General features: G+C 47.5%; 5 protein-coding genes across 5 annotated transcripts; all 5 read right to left on the reverse strand.

The window, feature by feature from the left end:
- Positions 1 to 172: 172 nt before the first annotated feature.
- Positions 173 to 526, reverse strand: FOBCDRAFT_279236 (uncharacterized protein; the record flags this gene model as incomplete). Its single annotated transcript, XM_031190061.2, has 1 exon — positions 173 to 526. One exon carries the CDS (start codon positions 524 to 526, stop codon positions 173 to 175), a length of 354 nt encoding a protein of 117 aa, XP_031034046.2.
- Positions 527 to 2,678: 2,152 nt separating this feature from the next.
- Positions 2,679 to 3,649, reverse strand: FOBCDRAFT_52434 (uncharacterized protein). Its single transcript, XM_031190062.3, has 2 exons — positions 3,326 to 3,649; positions 2,679 to 3,247 (listed from the first exon to the last, which is right to left on the reverse strand). Exons 1-2 carry the CDS (start codon positions 3,544 to 3,546, stop codon positions 2,797 to 2,799), a joined length of 672 nt encoding a protein of 223 aa, XP_031034047.1. The 5' UTR covers positions 3,547 to 3,649; the 3' UTR covers positions 2,679 to 2,796.
- Positions 3,650 to 5,044: 1,395 nt separating this feature from the next.
- FOBCDRAFT_231355 (uncharacterized protein) lies at positions 5,045 to 5,636 on the reverse strand. The gene is made up of 2 exons (XM_031190063.3): positions 5,242 to 5,636; positions 5,045 to 5,187 (listed from the first exon to the last, which is right to left on the reverse strand). Exons 1-2 carry the CDS (start codon positions 5,507 to 5,509, stop codon positions 5,051 to 5,053), a joined length of 405 nt encoding a protein of 134 aa, XP_031034048.2. The 5' UTR covers positions 5,510 to 5,636; the 3' UTR covers positions 5,045 to 5,050.
- Positions 5,637 to 6,023: 387 nt separating this feature from the next.
- FOBCDRAFT_322939 (uncharacterized protein) lies at positions 6,024 to 7,445 on the reverse strand (the record flags this gene model as incomplete). Its single annotated transcript, XM_031190064.3, has 2 exons — positions 6,024 to 6,690; positions 6,737 to 7,445. 2 exons carry the CDS (start codon positions 7,443 to 7,445, stop codon positions 6,407 to 6,409), a joined length of 993 nt encoding a protein of 330 aa, XP_031034049.2. The 3' UTR covers positions 6,024 to 6,406.
- A 2,072-nt stretch (positions 7,446 to 9,517) lies between these two features.
- On the reverse strand, positions 9,518 to 10,747 carry FOBCDRAFT_298451 (kinetochore complex Sim4 subunit Fta1-domain-containing protein; the record flags this gene model as incomplete). Its single annotated transcript, XM_031190066.2, has 1 exon — positions 9,518 to 10,747. One exon carries the CDS (start codon positions 10,745 to 10,747, stop codon positions 9,518 to 9,520), a length of 1,230 nt encoding a protein of 409 aa, XP_031034051.2.
- Positions 10,748 to 11,883: the final 1,136 nt, after the last annotated feature.

The following is an 11,883-nucleotide window of genomic DNA, read 5'->3' on the forward strand; positions in this document are numbered from 1 at the left end:
CGTCATATCTGTATACAGAGTTTCTTTCTTGCACACGACCACCCAAGCCCTTTTTCAACCAAGTTCCTCCTCGATTGATATGTCCTCTTACAAGTCACTTTTATGAACTCTCCCAAACTCTCCTTTTATACTCTGCAATCCACCCCCTTCCGCCATCAATTCTGAACCCGTGTTACCACCATGCGTTGATAGGCGCCTCCGTTGGTGATGTTGTTGTTCTTGTTGCTGCTGCTGTGGCGGGTTGCGCTGCTGTTGCTCTTTTCTTATACGAGCCGATCGAAGAATAGTTTGGAACCCGATAATTTCTTGGTCCTTGTCTTTGCTCGCCATTCACGCAGTTACAGTTCTCAGCGTCATCTGATGCTTCAATGGCGGAACATACGGTATGGTAAATATCGTCTAGAAGCTGCTCCTCCCTTTGTCGGTGGATGAGGACGAAGACAACGCCTAGAATGAGACCAAGGACACACACGGTCGTGCTGAAGGTCAAAAGGCACATAGAGAGAACTCCATTGCTGAAATCCATTTTGGGTAAGGTAGACAAGGTACGTGTTGTGTTGCGATGTCTTGTAGGTAGCGAAGGATGAATGTGTGGTTTGAAGCGAATTGGTGAGCTGGAGTAGGAAGTTCTCGAGAAGAAGTTGTGATTTGAAGTTGGTGTGAAGAAGAGTAACAGTATTCGGAGCACAGTTGATTTGTATTTAATTTGTGTGTAAATTCGGGATGCACTTATATAAAGTTACTGAGTGCTGCGGTGGCATGTTTTTACTTTTGAGATAACACCATGTGGCAGAAATACTGAAAGATTGCGATGAGAACACACCTAGTTACGGGATTACAGGTGAAAGAGAGAGTTTAGTTATGAAGATTGAGTGAACTGTATAAAATGCTAGTCTCTGATTTCTCTGCAAAAAAGATTTGGTGATCTAGGTCTGGGCATCCGATGCTAGATGTAAAATAGACCGCAAAAGAAAGTGTAAACTACATAGTAAGAGACTACAGAGGCGGCAGCTCGTAGTTGATTCCATTGGAAGTTATTTGTTTGCCTCTGGCTGACGCTTTCTGATTCGACGTGGGGGCAGAGAGGTGTCATCGTAGCCGCGTGGAAAGACTGCAAGTAGGTGGCTTGGCCAGCTGATGCAACGGAAAGAGTTCTAGATTTTTGATGGCGGTATAGCTAACTGCCCCGTAACATGAGAGATTGTATCTTGAATGTGTCTGCTCGGTGGATTGTCGGTTATGCAGAAGTGTTGGTATATTAGCAGTCCCCTTAAGCATGGCACTCGTTACCTGTCATATGGAAGATGTAATTTATCAACTTACGGATTCGTTTCACTTTGTTTAAGAAGATACCATCGAAGACGATATTTGTGGTTTCATTCTGCATTGAAACAAAGTTGATCAATAGCTGGCCTTGCCTCTCAGTCTCACAGACTCTTCCTCCTTTTTGGACCTGCACTACCTCTCTATATCGGTACGGCTATTGTTTTCACAAACCCTCATATCGCGAGATATGACTCAATTAGAAAGCAAAGCCCTCTTTTCGCGTGCCTACAGGCTAATCTACACTTGTACTGGGGTAATGCTGAAGTACAAAGGATGTAGACACCGAAACACAGAGAAGGGAGCTGATTCATGACATAGACTGGAGTCTTTCCCACTTCCGGACCTGAAGCAGGCCCAAGGGGCAACAACTTCTCAGGCATTATCTTCCAGATGGACTCGTCACTATGATCGCATGAGTTCGGATCGAACTGCATAGAGTAACCAATACGGCATGTCAGAGAAGGTTATAACAGCTGGCTATCAATAGAACAGGGATATTCAACTCACAAGCCATGCCTCCTGAGGCGTAGCTGCCAGGATACGAATCAAAGAAACATTCTCTGATAACCAAATCTGACCTGTGATGTGAGAGATGAACGTCAAGTTCTATGTCACTCTGTCCAACCAATACAGTCGCCTTGGCCGAAAGCGTAGCGACACTCACTGACAGACAGGCACATGCCACCCCTTCCATACGATGGGAAGACACCTACTGCAGATTTCTGCGTCTTCCTCGGTATTGGCTTCAGATTCCTCAGTCAAGTTGGAGATTGTTGCAGTCTTGTTACCAACAGCCGTGGCTGCAACATGACAAGAGCTGCATTTCGTATCTGACTGTCATATCGCATTCATTGTAAGCATTATACGTAGTTTGAATTGATGCTTTGATATTGTTATACGGTTCTCGTTCATGTTTGAGAATCAGAGTTCAAGTAAAGGCTTGGTCTCAGCGTCCTGACCCCGACATCTTGCATTGGCTGAAACGGTAACATCGCTGCATTTACACGATACCACTTCCAATCGCAGACATGCACGAGTCAGAAGACTCGATTGGTTGGACCGTACCCAATCTCCTAGAGTTTAATACCCGAAAGCTATCACGAGTCAAAGGATCTTGGGGAGAATTGCTGTCTTTGATGGATGTTGTCAATTACACAAATATCTTATCAATCTCCGCCGGCTTGAATGCTATATACATCATTAATATCGTGACCCGGTTAGTAATGGTACAATGAATCGAAAGCCAACACATCACAACAACAAAGACATGAACTTGATGTGCCAGCATCAACACCCAAATGGATATCACCACCCAAAAGGCTTGGCATATCGTTCGACGGTCCCAGATGCTCCGCCAAGTCCACAAATTCTTCCCCAGTCAAGCTCAGCTCGGCTTCACAAACACGCACACACGCACATAGTCCAGCTCCATCGTTCACTACGTCACCCACTTCTTCCCGCGGGAGTTTCTCACATTTTCAGCAGCGCATCGTTATCAATGATACGATCCTTATAGCCCTCGCAGGCCACCTTGACAAAAGCCTTGGCCATCTGCGTAACTTCAACGCCGTGAGCCGAGCGACCGCCTACAAGTCTTCTCTTCTTGGGCGCGTCTGGGGTGACGATGGCGCTGGGTCTCAAGATCCAAGCGCTAAATGTTTCAGGGCTGGCGTCTGCAATCTCGCATAGACCCTTCTCCGCCTCGGACTTTGGTTTTCTTGGGTCCCCGAGCGAGAGCAGTGAAGATGCCTTTGAGTTGGTCCTGTTGCTGCACAAGACAAAGTTGAACCTGTTGCCTGCTGGTGTCTTTGGTGCTATGCGCTCGCTCAATGTTTTTGCTGCCGTGAGCGGTAGTTCCACGTTGACGTGGTGAAGAAGTGCCTTGTCGTGGTTGAGACGATCTGGCCGTGCTCCAATGGCCCTGTGCGAATGATCAGCCTCTCATGTTTGAGCAGTATGAAGACTGATCTTCAGAGATCGAAAGAGATTGTCTTCTTACCATAAACACGCCGAAGACCCTTCAAGTCGCCGTAAAACTTCATCGGAATACCTTGCGAAATCCTGAATCATGATAACATCCGCCTTTGGGTGACTCTCGATATCCATCGACACGGCTTTTCGAGTGAGAATAACGACCTTTGTGATGCGCGCGTCCGCGAGACAGTGTTTGACGATCTCATTGCCGACCATCCCGGTCGCCCCTGTAACCACAACCTTCATCTGTTGAGTAGAATATCGCAGAATAACTTGAATCAATAGTGCAGCCGCCTCCAGAGAAGGAAAAAAAACAAGAAGAAGAAAAGAGAGTGTTTTGACGGATAAATGAGTGAATGAACGAAGAATGATGGGTATTCCGTAGGTAGTCTCAGAGATGATCCTGGTCTTGCGGGCCTCTCTCGCCTTGCTATGCTACTAAGTGCAAAAAATTAAAAAGGGCCGGAACCAATAAATATTATTAGACAAGCAAAAAAAGGGACAGTGGCAACGGAAAATATGATGAATGTCGCTAATTGAGATGGGCTCTTATGTATGAATGGTACCTTGTGTATCCATCCTGCTCTTGGCTGGCACGAAAGAAATCATATGGATTCAAATATGATCAGCCACGCAAGAGAAAAACCACACTTGACCTCTTGAGGAAGAACTACCTTACAGCGAGTATATTGCCGGCAGCCCGATCTGACCATGGCCATGGATGTTCCATTGACAGTGACAGCTTCTAGCAACTCTTGGCTCTGTTGCCGAGCTACAAATACCGCGCGCGGGTAGATCCTTGTAACTCATTGCAGTATTTTTTAACGACTCCAAATTGTTCTTCCTCGGTCCTCTCTTGCAGATCGACACTCTGCCAACCAATCCTTTGAGATCCGCCGGCTTTGGCACGGAGATACGATGCAGAGTCTGTCACTGCCCAGGAAGTGGCTGTTCGACGCCAAGACCCGTCTCAATTTTGCTTTGGCGGGTGACATAGACTATGGTGACTATTGGCTGGACTTTACTCAAATCTGTCATTATTATTTAATGTGGGATATTTTAGTTATATTGGCTAAAATATTCCGCCATGAAGAGCATGGCAATAAGACAGACCGTCAGCAGCCAATATTCACAGGCTAATACATTTTTTCTCTGATGGCATCGACAGAACTCGTTAGACCTCAACGCTTCTGTGCCGATCATCCGCTTTGCCGACCTGCTATGCCCAATACTGCAAGTACACGTTTCATTCTGTAATGAAACATGGGCACCCGCGCGTCTGGCGACGTTATCAGCGTTACTTTGTTGAGAGTGACTTGTGGAAAGGAGATGCCGACTGGTGTAGGTACCTGTGCAGTACCGTATTACCTTCATTTCCCGGGGCATAGTAAGCAGACGTTTGTTTCATCCCACCTCCCGTGATACGCATTGCCCAGCTAGCCTGCTAGGCCAGTGTCAATAAACAATTTAGAGACGCAAATAAGCTTCCTTTTGCAAATAAACAACAAGATGCTGCGCTTCAAGCTCCGCAAGATCGACGCTGAATATTTCGGATCCGAATCGGATCCGGGACTGATTTCGAAGCCGGGGCAGTCTCTTGATGACGATTGGCTCACTGAACTGAACCAATCGAGGCAGTAGCAATAAAACGAATCATTCAGTTACGCGAGCGAATATACGAATATATGAAAGTTGAAAAACTCAATTATTATTCCATTTGGATATCATATTATACCATTAATTAATTTAATTACCCAACTCGGCTTCCCTCCAAGTTGTCCGCCGCGCTCTTGCTTCGAGGATCAGACTCGTTGCCGTAGTGGTTCGCGTCTCCTCCCAGCGCCTCGATCTCCTTCTTGCTGTTCTCCTTGCTGGCCTGGCTGGTGTCTATCGATCACTGTTAGTGACTGGAGACGACGCTCATGTAAAGACGGATCATACTGGGGTTGGAAAGGTTCGCCTTGTGGCCCTGGATCTTGTGGGAGATCTCTTCGCCGCCCTCGCGAAGCTCCTGCATGTCATTCGAGATGACGGATCGGTCTCCGGCGGAATTCATTTTGGTGATATTGATATTGATATCGATCGATTGATTGATTGATTGATTGTAATTTGTAGTAGTCTTCGTCTTTTCGAACATGTCTTGTATTGACTTCCTCTTTATATACCTATTCTCATCTTCTAAACACCTACCTATTTCTCGGCATGACATGCCATGACGTTACAGCATGAATATTGTTAAGGCTGTTATGTCATGCTTGGACTGAATCAAGGACATCTCTATGTCCCACATACTTGGTTCACCTTCCAGGTGTGTCGAGCGATGCATTCTGTGTGGCTGGATTTGTCCAGCATGAGGGGCGGGATGACATAGCTTGTTGCGAATGAAACCAGGGTGAGGCTCGAAATTAATCTGAGCTACTACAACCAAGATTTGGGCTGAAGATGGTCGTGTTATTTTGGACTGCACCCCTGGCTGATCCACCATCTCGATCACTTCAACGAGCATCTTGTGATACAGATACAAAAAGCAACGGATTTTGCACTTTTTGAAGCCATCAAATACATTCAGAACGCCACTTTCGACAGTTATCCTGGCAGTTGCTGCACAAATTTCGGAGAGAAAGAATGTCGTAATCTTCCAACTTGTGACATACAGCTTCGTCACACGCAAACAAACGGGTTTCCTGTGACATGTTGCAAAGTCTGCCGTTTGCAACCCCCAGGTTCTGCTTGGCATATCGAAGATACAGTCGGTGACTAAATGTTTTGCAATAAAACATGCTCGTGATAAGTATGCCGTATCCGTTTGTTCTAGGTACAAACACAAATTATGCCCTGCCCCTTCTTCTCTGGTAGCGAACACCAAGATATATGAAGCTCTTGCTCTACATACTCGCCCAAAGGAATTTATGACACTGCGCACAGTTGCCCGCAGTTCTTATTGTTTGTAGAACGATACTACTGAGGATCTGGGTCAAATCCAACCGTATGTTTTGGGAAGTCCTCAATATTCACTGTATGCCAGGTTCTTTGTTCAACTCATTTACGGCCTGGCGAGGCTCAACTCTGTCTCTGGACCAATGCTCGAGTGACGGTCGATGCGATATTATGCACCAGTGCTCATTTCTTGCGGAAGTGTCGTACTGCCAACCATCTCTGAAGCGACACCCATCTGCTGTTGGTTGTGATTGTGATTGTGATTGTACTGTTGCTGGTACGGAGGAAGAAAGTTGGGGCTGTGTGCATGTTGGGCACTGTGCTCCGGAAAGTTTGTGAAGGATTGCGGTCGTTCAGATGGAGAGATGTTCGGAAAATACTTTCGGAACTGTTCAATAGAAGATAGACCGCCATTGTATGGGTTCATAACCGTGGGAGACGAAGTGAATGACTCTGCGTTTTGTTAGTGCTCAGCCTCCTTCTGAACGAATTTACTTACGTTGATAGCCACTTATGGGAGATTGGGCGATGAATGTGCTCGGATGAATAGGACCACTTGGAGGTGAGAATGGATTCGCCGTCAGTGTTGGTGCAGCTGGAGGCACACTGTAACTGGCATTGTGTTCTCGTGGATGCTTGTTCTTCTGTCGGGGCTTCCACCAGAATAGCCAGGCCACGAGGATGAGGACAGTTAGACCTCCAACTGATGCACCCACGGCGATGCCGGCAGCAGCTCCAGTTCCCAAACCATCGCTCTCATTTGCATCAACTGTTGAGGTGCTCGAAGCTGTCGTAGAGGCTGTCGTGGACACACTCGAGGCAGTAGAGCTTTCGCTTTGACTAGGGTGAAGAAAGTTGAGTCTGCTATTCTCAACTTCTGATAGCTTAGCTGGCGCAAGCCTTGACCTTGGGCAGCCTGAGCTACAAGCGTTCTGGCTGCAGCATCCTAGGAAAGGCGGGTCGGTATGGGCACATGAGTACCAGTTGTCGACACCTTGAGAGTTGTCACAGTCCTGCTGAGGAAGTTGAGAGTATTTATCAGAGTTGAAGGTCGTCGCACGCAAATCACCATCAGGACAGGTTCCGTTATTCCTGCCACAGGGATCATTGACACAACAACCTATAAACTGGGTATCGTCATCTTCACAGATGTAGAAACTGCCTCCGTTAGGGCACGAGAGACCCCAATGCGTACGAGCTTCTGACATCAAGTCTTGAAATCGAGGATTCGGCCTCGGCAATGACGTTAATGAAGTGCAATGTTTGTTATGGTAGGGTCCAAAGGCGAGCTCTGGCAGCCTCTGAATAAGACGAAGCAGGATGACTGAGGGCAAAGGTAAGAGTAAGGGATCAGTAAAGCCCCCGGATTTCAGAAAACATGGAACTCTCGCTTATTGCCGTTGAGTGACAGCACCAGCTCACGTAAGTAGCCTCTTTCTACTTTCAACGCACAGCCCGCACGGGAATGCACTCCAAGAGATTGTGGGCAGCATGGGTATAACTGGACGGAGTCCGGACGACATCTGTGCTATTCCCCCAGCTGGGACAGGCCAGCTCAGCATACCGTGGCGAACCCCAAGCACCAGACCACATTCGTGTTTCAAAGCAAGCTGTCAAGACTTGTGGCAACTTTGGCAGCGGCAAGTTCTGGGGCTTGTCCGACCAAGGGCTTGATGCAGTGAAACATTACTAGGCTGTCATGAAATTTCGTTGCAGTCATTACCAGAGGCAATGTTGGCTTAAGTTATCTCTGTGATTTTCACTTCCAGTGCCAAATATAGGATCTTCTTGAGCCGTCGGTGCCGCATTTAGAGACAAAGGTGTTCAGCTCAGTCACCAACCCTTGCGCAACTTGTGCCACTAGGTCATCATACACACACAGAAGATTGTAGGTTATGAGCAAAAGCGTGGTGACAACTATTTCTTTGCTTACTTTGGCTCCTGAGAAGAATGGCAAAGACTTGGCCAAGATACTGGATCCATTGTATCAGGGTTAAGTAACGACGCAAATAACTGCGCTATGGTCTTCGTAAAACTATGAATAGCATCCTGTGGTGCCACCATAAGCTTTGATATGGAGGCTCAACGATGCTTGGCGATGGCAAACACTTTTATTTCTTCTGTTGTCAATGAGCATGGCACTTGCATGTGGCTTCCTGGCATCGGTTTTGTTGACATTTATCCCGAGCCTTATATGAAAGCTTGGCTCCAGCTTTGCTTGCTGCTGTAGCCCTTGGCCATTGAGTCAGCGATTCCGTAGTGCGCATCTGAACTTCTGATACACCATCAGCCGTTGTCGCATGCCACGGCATTGCTCCTCCCGATCGCGATGAAGATGACCGGAAACCTTCCATCTCAAAGACCAAAAAAGGACATCGAAGCAATATCCCTCTTGTTTGTCGTATCTCCAGCTTCAAATGCACGAGTTCCATAATGTGCAAGATAATCACCAAAACTAGACCCCTCTTTGTTGTCACCTCCACCACATTTCACGATACAGCCTTGTTTGTCTGGCTTGTTGCCTTGGTTAAATGATGCCAAGGTACTGGTGCCCGATTAGACAGCACAGATTACAGTTTGCACCACATCCAAGAGGCGCTTTTGCGAAATTAAACTGCAAACCAGCAAACAGCTTTTCCTGCATATGTGACGCTTGAGGCTGACAGAATATGACACCTCGAATTACATGCTGCAGGATGAAAAGATATAGACTTATTAACTAAAAAAGTCGCAGGCTTTGATTATGCTTGATTCAGCTCCAGTGATTTCTTTCTGGACAATGGTGCAGACGAGAATGGGATTCCGCGGTCAGTCTCAGCATCCCAAAAGCAATGTTTGTCGCAGTGGCAGGCAGTGAAGCTGCCGCCTGTCAAGGATACTTGAGAAAGAAGGTGTTCCCGAAAAGAACGCTGGGTGCTAGTATTGGGCGATCTGAGTTGAATTCTCCGCTCTTGGACAGGAATTGTATCATCATTACTGTCAAAAGGGCCGATGGTATTTCGTCAGATGTTACTCCGTGAAACGAGAGATGGCGTGTGAAAGCAAACCATTGGACCATTCGCCCTTCCATTGCCATTCGCATCATTTGGTTCGTGATTGCTGAAGTCTTAGGATTGCCCACCAGTCTGGTCATGATGGGCAAGAAAACATTGCGTCAAGAACCATTTTGAACAAAGAAATGCACCGAACGGCCCAGCACTAAAATCTGGTTCCTGGCGCACCAGCATTTACGAACCGGGGTTGCCAGGTGGATGTCGGTAAACTGAGCTAATGCGTTGGCTCAAACTCCAGGTTGATTGGCAAATACCTGCGGCAGCTGCTCGCCCTGAACCCTTTGTCCAAGTTGCGCCATAAAGGACCACGCAGCGCGGGAGAGGCTCTGGCTGATCTCACCAGGTATTATGATCTTTAGGCGACTCTGGCCGAGCACGAACCCAGCGCAGGAGATCTGGGTAACATGTACGCCGGGATGAAAAAGATCCAGTGCAAGATGGTGATGTAGATAGAGCCCCAAGGCTTCGGTGAAGGGGGATGCTTCAGAAGGACCCTTTGTACGCCAAGCCCAGCCATCGTCTGTGTTCCCACCAGCAAGTCTACGGCGTTCACGGGCGTCTCCTTGCCAAGAAGCATCAACCGGGATATGACTCTTCTCACTAGCGCGCACAAATCGGCGAAGGTCTTGTGCAGATATGGTGATATCAACAGATCGAAGCCCGGGGTTAGGCTTGGTTTCCTCTTGAGTTTGGGCTTTGTCGATAGCTGTTGGGTCCTCGCTGGTCTGAAGCGACACGTTGAATGCAAGTGTTATGGTAAAGTCAATACCTCGGTCGTTGAGCCCTTCGTTTACGATCCAGCTTTCCCATACTCCGAGAATAGTCTTGGTTCCCATCGTTATCCGACTGACGCGACAGTCGAAAGAAGCAGCGAGCCAATTTGCCACAACGGTCTTGAGTTGCTGAGGCATGCGCATTAACAATAATGGCAGATAGAGGAACCTGCTTTTATCACCGGTTTGCCGCGACTCTGAAGAGTCTGATAGTCCAGGTAGAAGAATCGCAGCATAAGCAGCATTCTCATGCTCTATGCTTATCCAGAGCCCTTGTTTCTGGTCGTCTGGAAGGTCACTCTGATCGCCGCGTGGAGCTTCGAGGTCGAAATCAGCAGCGTCCTCACCCAAAAACGTACTGGCATGAAACCATTCGATTCGGACACCCTTGAGAGCACCAACTTGGCCGAAAGATGTATCTGCTGCCTCCAAACTGAGTTGAATGCCACGAACTACATCACCGACAAGGGTATCACGAAGGCGGCTGGCGATAACTTGGAGCCGTTGACTGGTGAGACGTGATTTCCCAATGTGCATGGGGGAAACACGATGAGTTGAGAAAGTCGTGTTGAAGAAGGGCGGAACCGCTTCATCGTTGGTGGTTTCAGAGGTGGTATTGAGCGACTGCGTCGGAGATTGCTGAACCTCTGCAGACGCAACGCCTTGAGCACTCAGGCGCGCCATCTTTGCGACCAGTGCAGTATTTTCTCAGTGCTTGATGCCTTTCTGCTTTGAGTGTCTGGAACGATTGTTGGCTTGCTGCTATTGTTCTGGCTTGAATGAGGGGTCTAGAAAGTGTATCGCAAGGTCAGACGCGTCTTGTGGGAGCACTTTTGTTGAAAGAAACTGACAAAGAATGAGGAGAATTGAACCATGAGCTTTTTTACGTAGTTCTTCAAGTCACAGCCTTCCAATGTCACCACATTTACCTCATGGCGGAGAAATCCTTGCAAGATCGGTACCTGAGGATGAAAGTTGGTGCATTTGGCTCGAAAGAACGATCGCGTTCATCTGATGACTAAGCTCGAAGATGCTGAAATGATGAGGGACGCAAGTGAGGAATGATCACATCTTCCTTCCTTGCAATTTAACTCACCGTTCCCCGTTCATTTTATCATCGAAGAGTACAAATGGAGGCAGACTCAATTTTCCATGAATGCTTTCTGATCGCCCTCATAGATGAGATATTCACGATTTCTCACCCTTGCGGTTCTGGGGGGTTATGCTTCACTGAGAGATAAGGAAGCTATCACCTGTGCCCCTCCTGAATCGCCCCTGAATGTGCACTGGCTTTGTCTGCTTTAGAACAAGGTCTCTCACACCTCAATGTGGATTGTGGACTTGTATTACGATCTTGGTCGTCCCGAAATAGTGGTCGCATTGTTCAGCAGCCATGCTAAACAGAAGACAACATGTGGTCAATAAGCGCCTTTAATATTGATGTTAGGTAATTGAGATGCCTTGACTTGTGCTCCCATACCATTATAGCTCAATAAGTTTGTTCGATCGACCAACACTGGGCCAGCCACTCGGACTCGAAACAAAGAAAACGACAGATACCAGTGATCCTCATGGTATCCGGGTTTCGAAACTCCAATTGCCCGTGCATCCAATGCGGCCTATGGAGTGGATTGAAAAGACAAAGGAGTGCCCTCAAGAAACTCCGGGAGCGCCATTGCGAGGGTCTGGCAGATGGATCTGGACACAAACATGGCGTTAAATTAGTGAGTAGAATGGACACTCACACACGGTACTGGATAATCTGAGCTATCCAGAGGTGTAAGTGCCCAGATGGTTTTGTTTTCTTTGTCCCTCCGAGG

Source organism: Fusarium oxysporum, chromosome IX (assembly GCF_013085055.1).
Source record: "Fusarium oxysporum Fo47 chromosome IX, complete sequence".
Taxonomy (NCBI): Eukaryota; Fungi; Ascomycota; class Sordariomycetes; order Hypocreales; family Nectriaceae; genus Fusarium; species Fusarium oxysporum.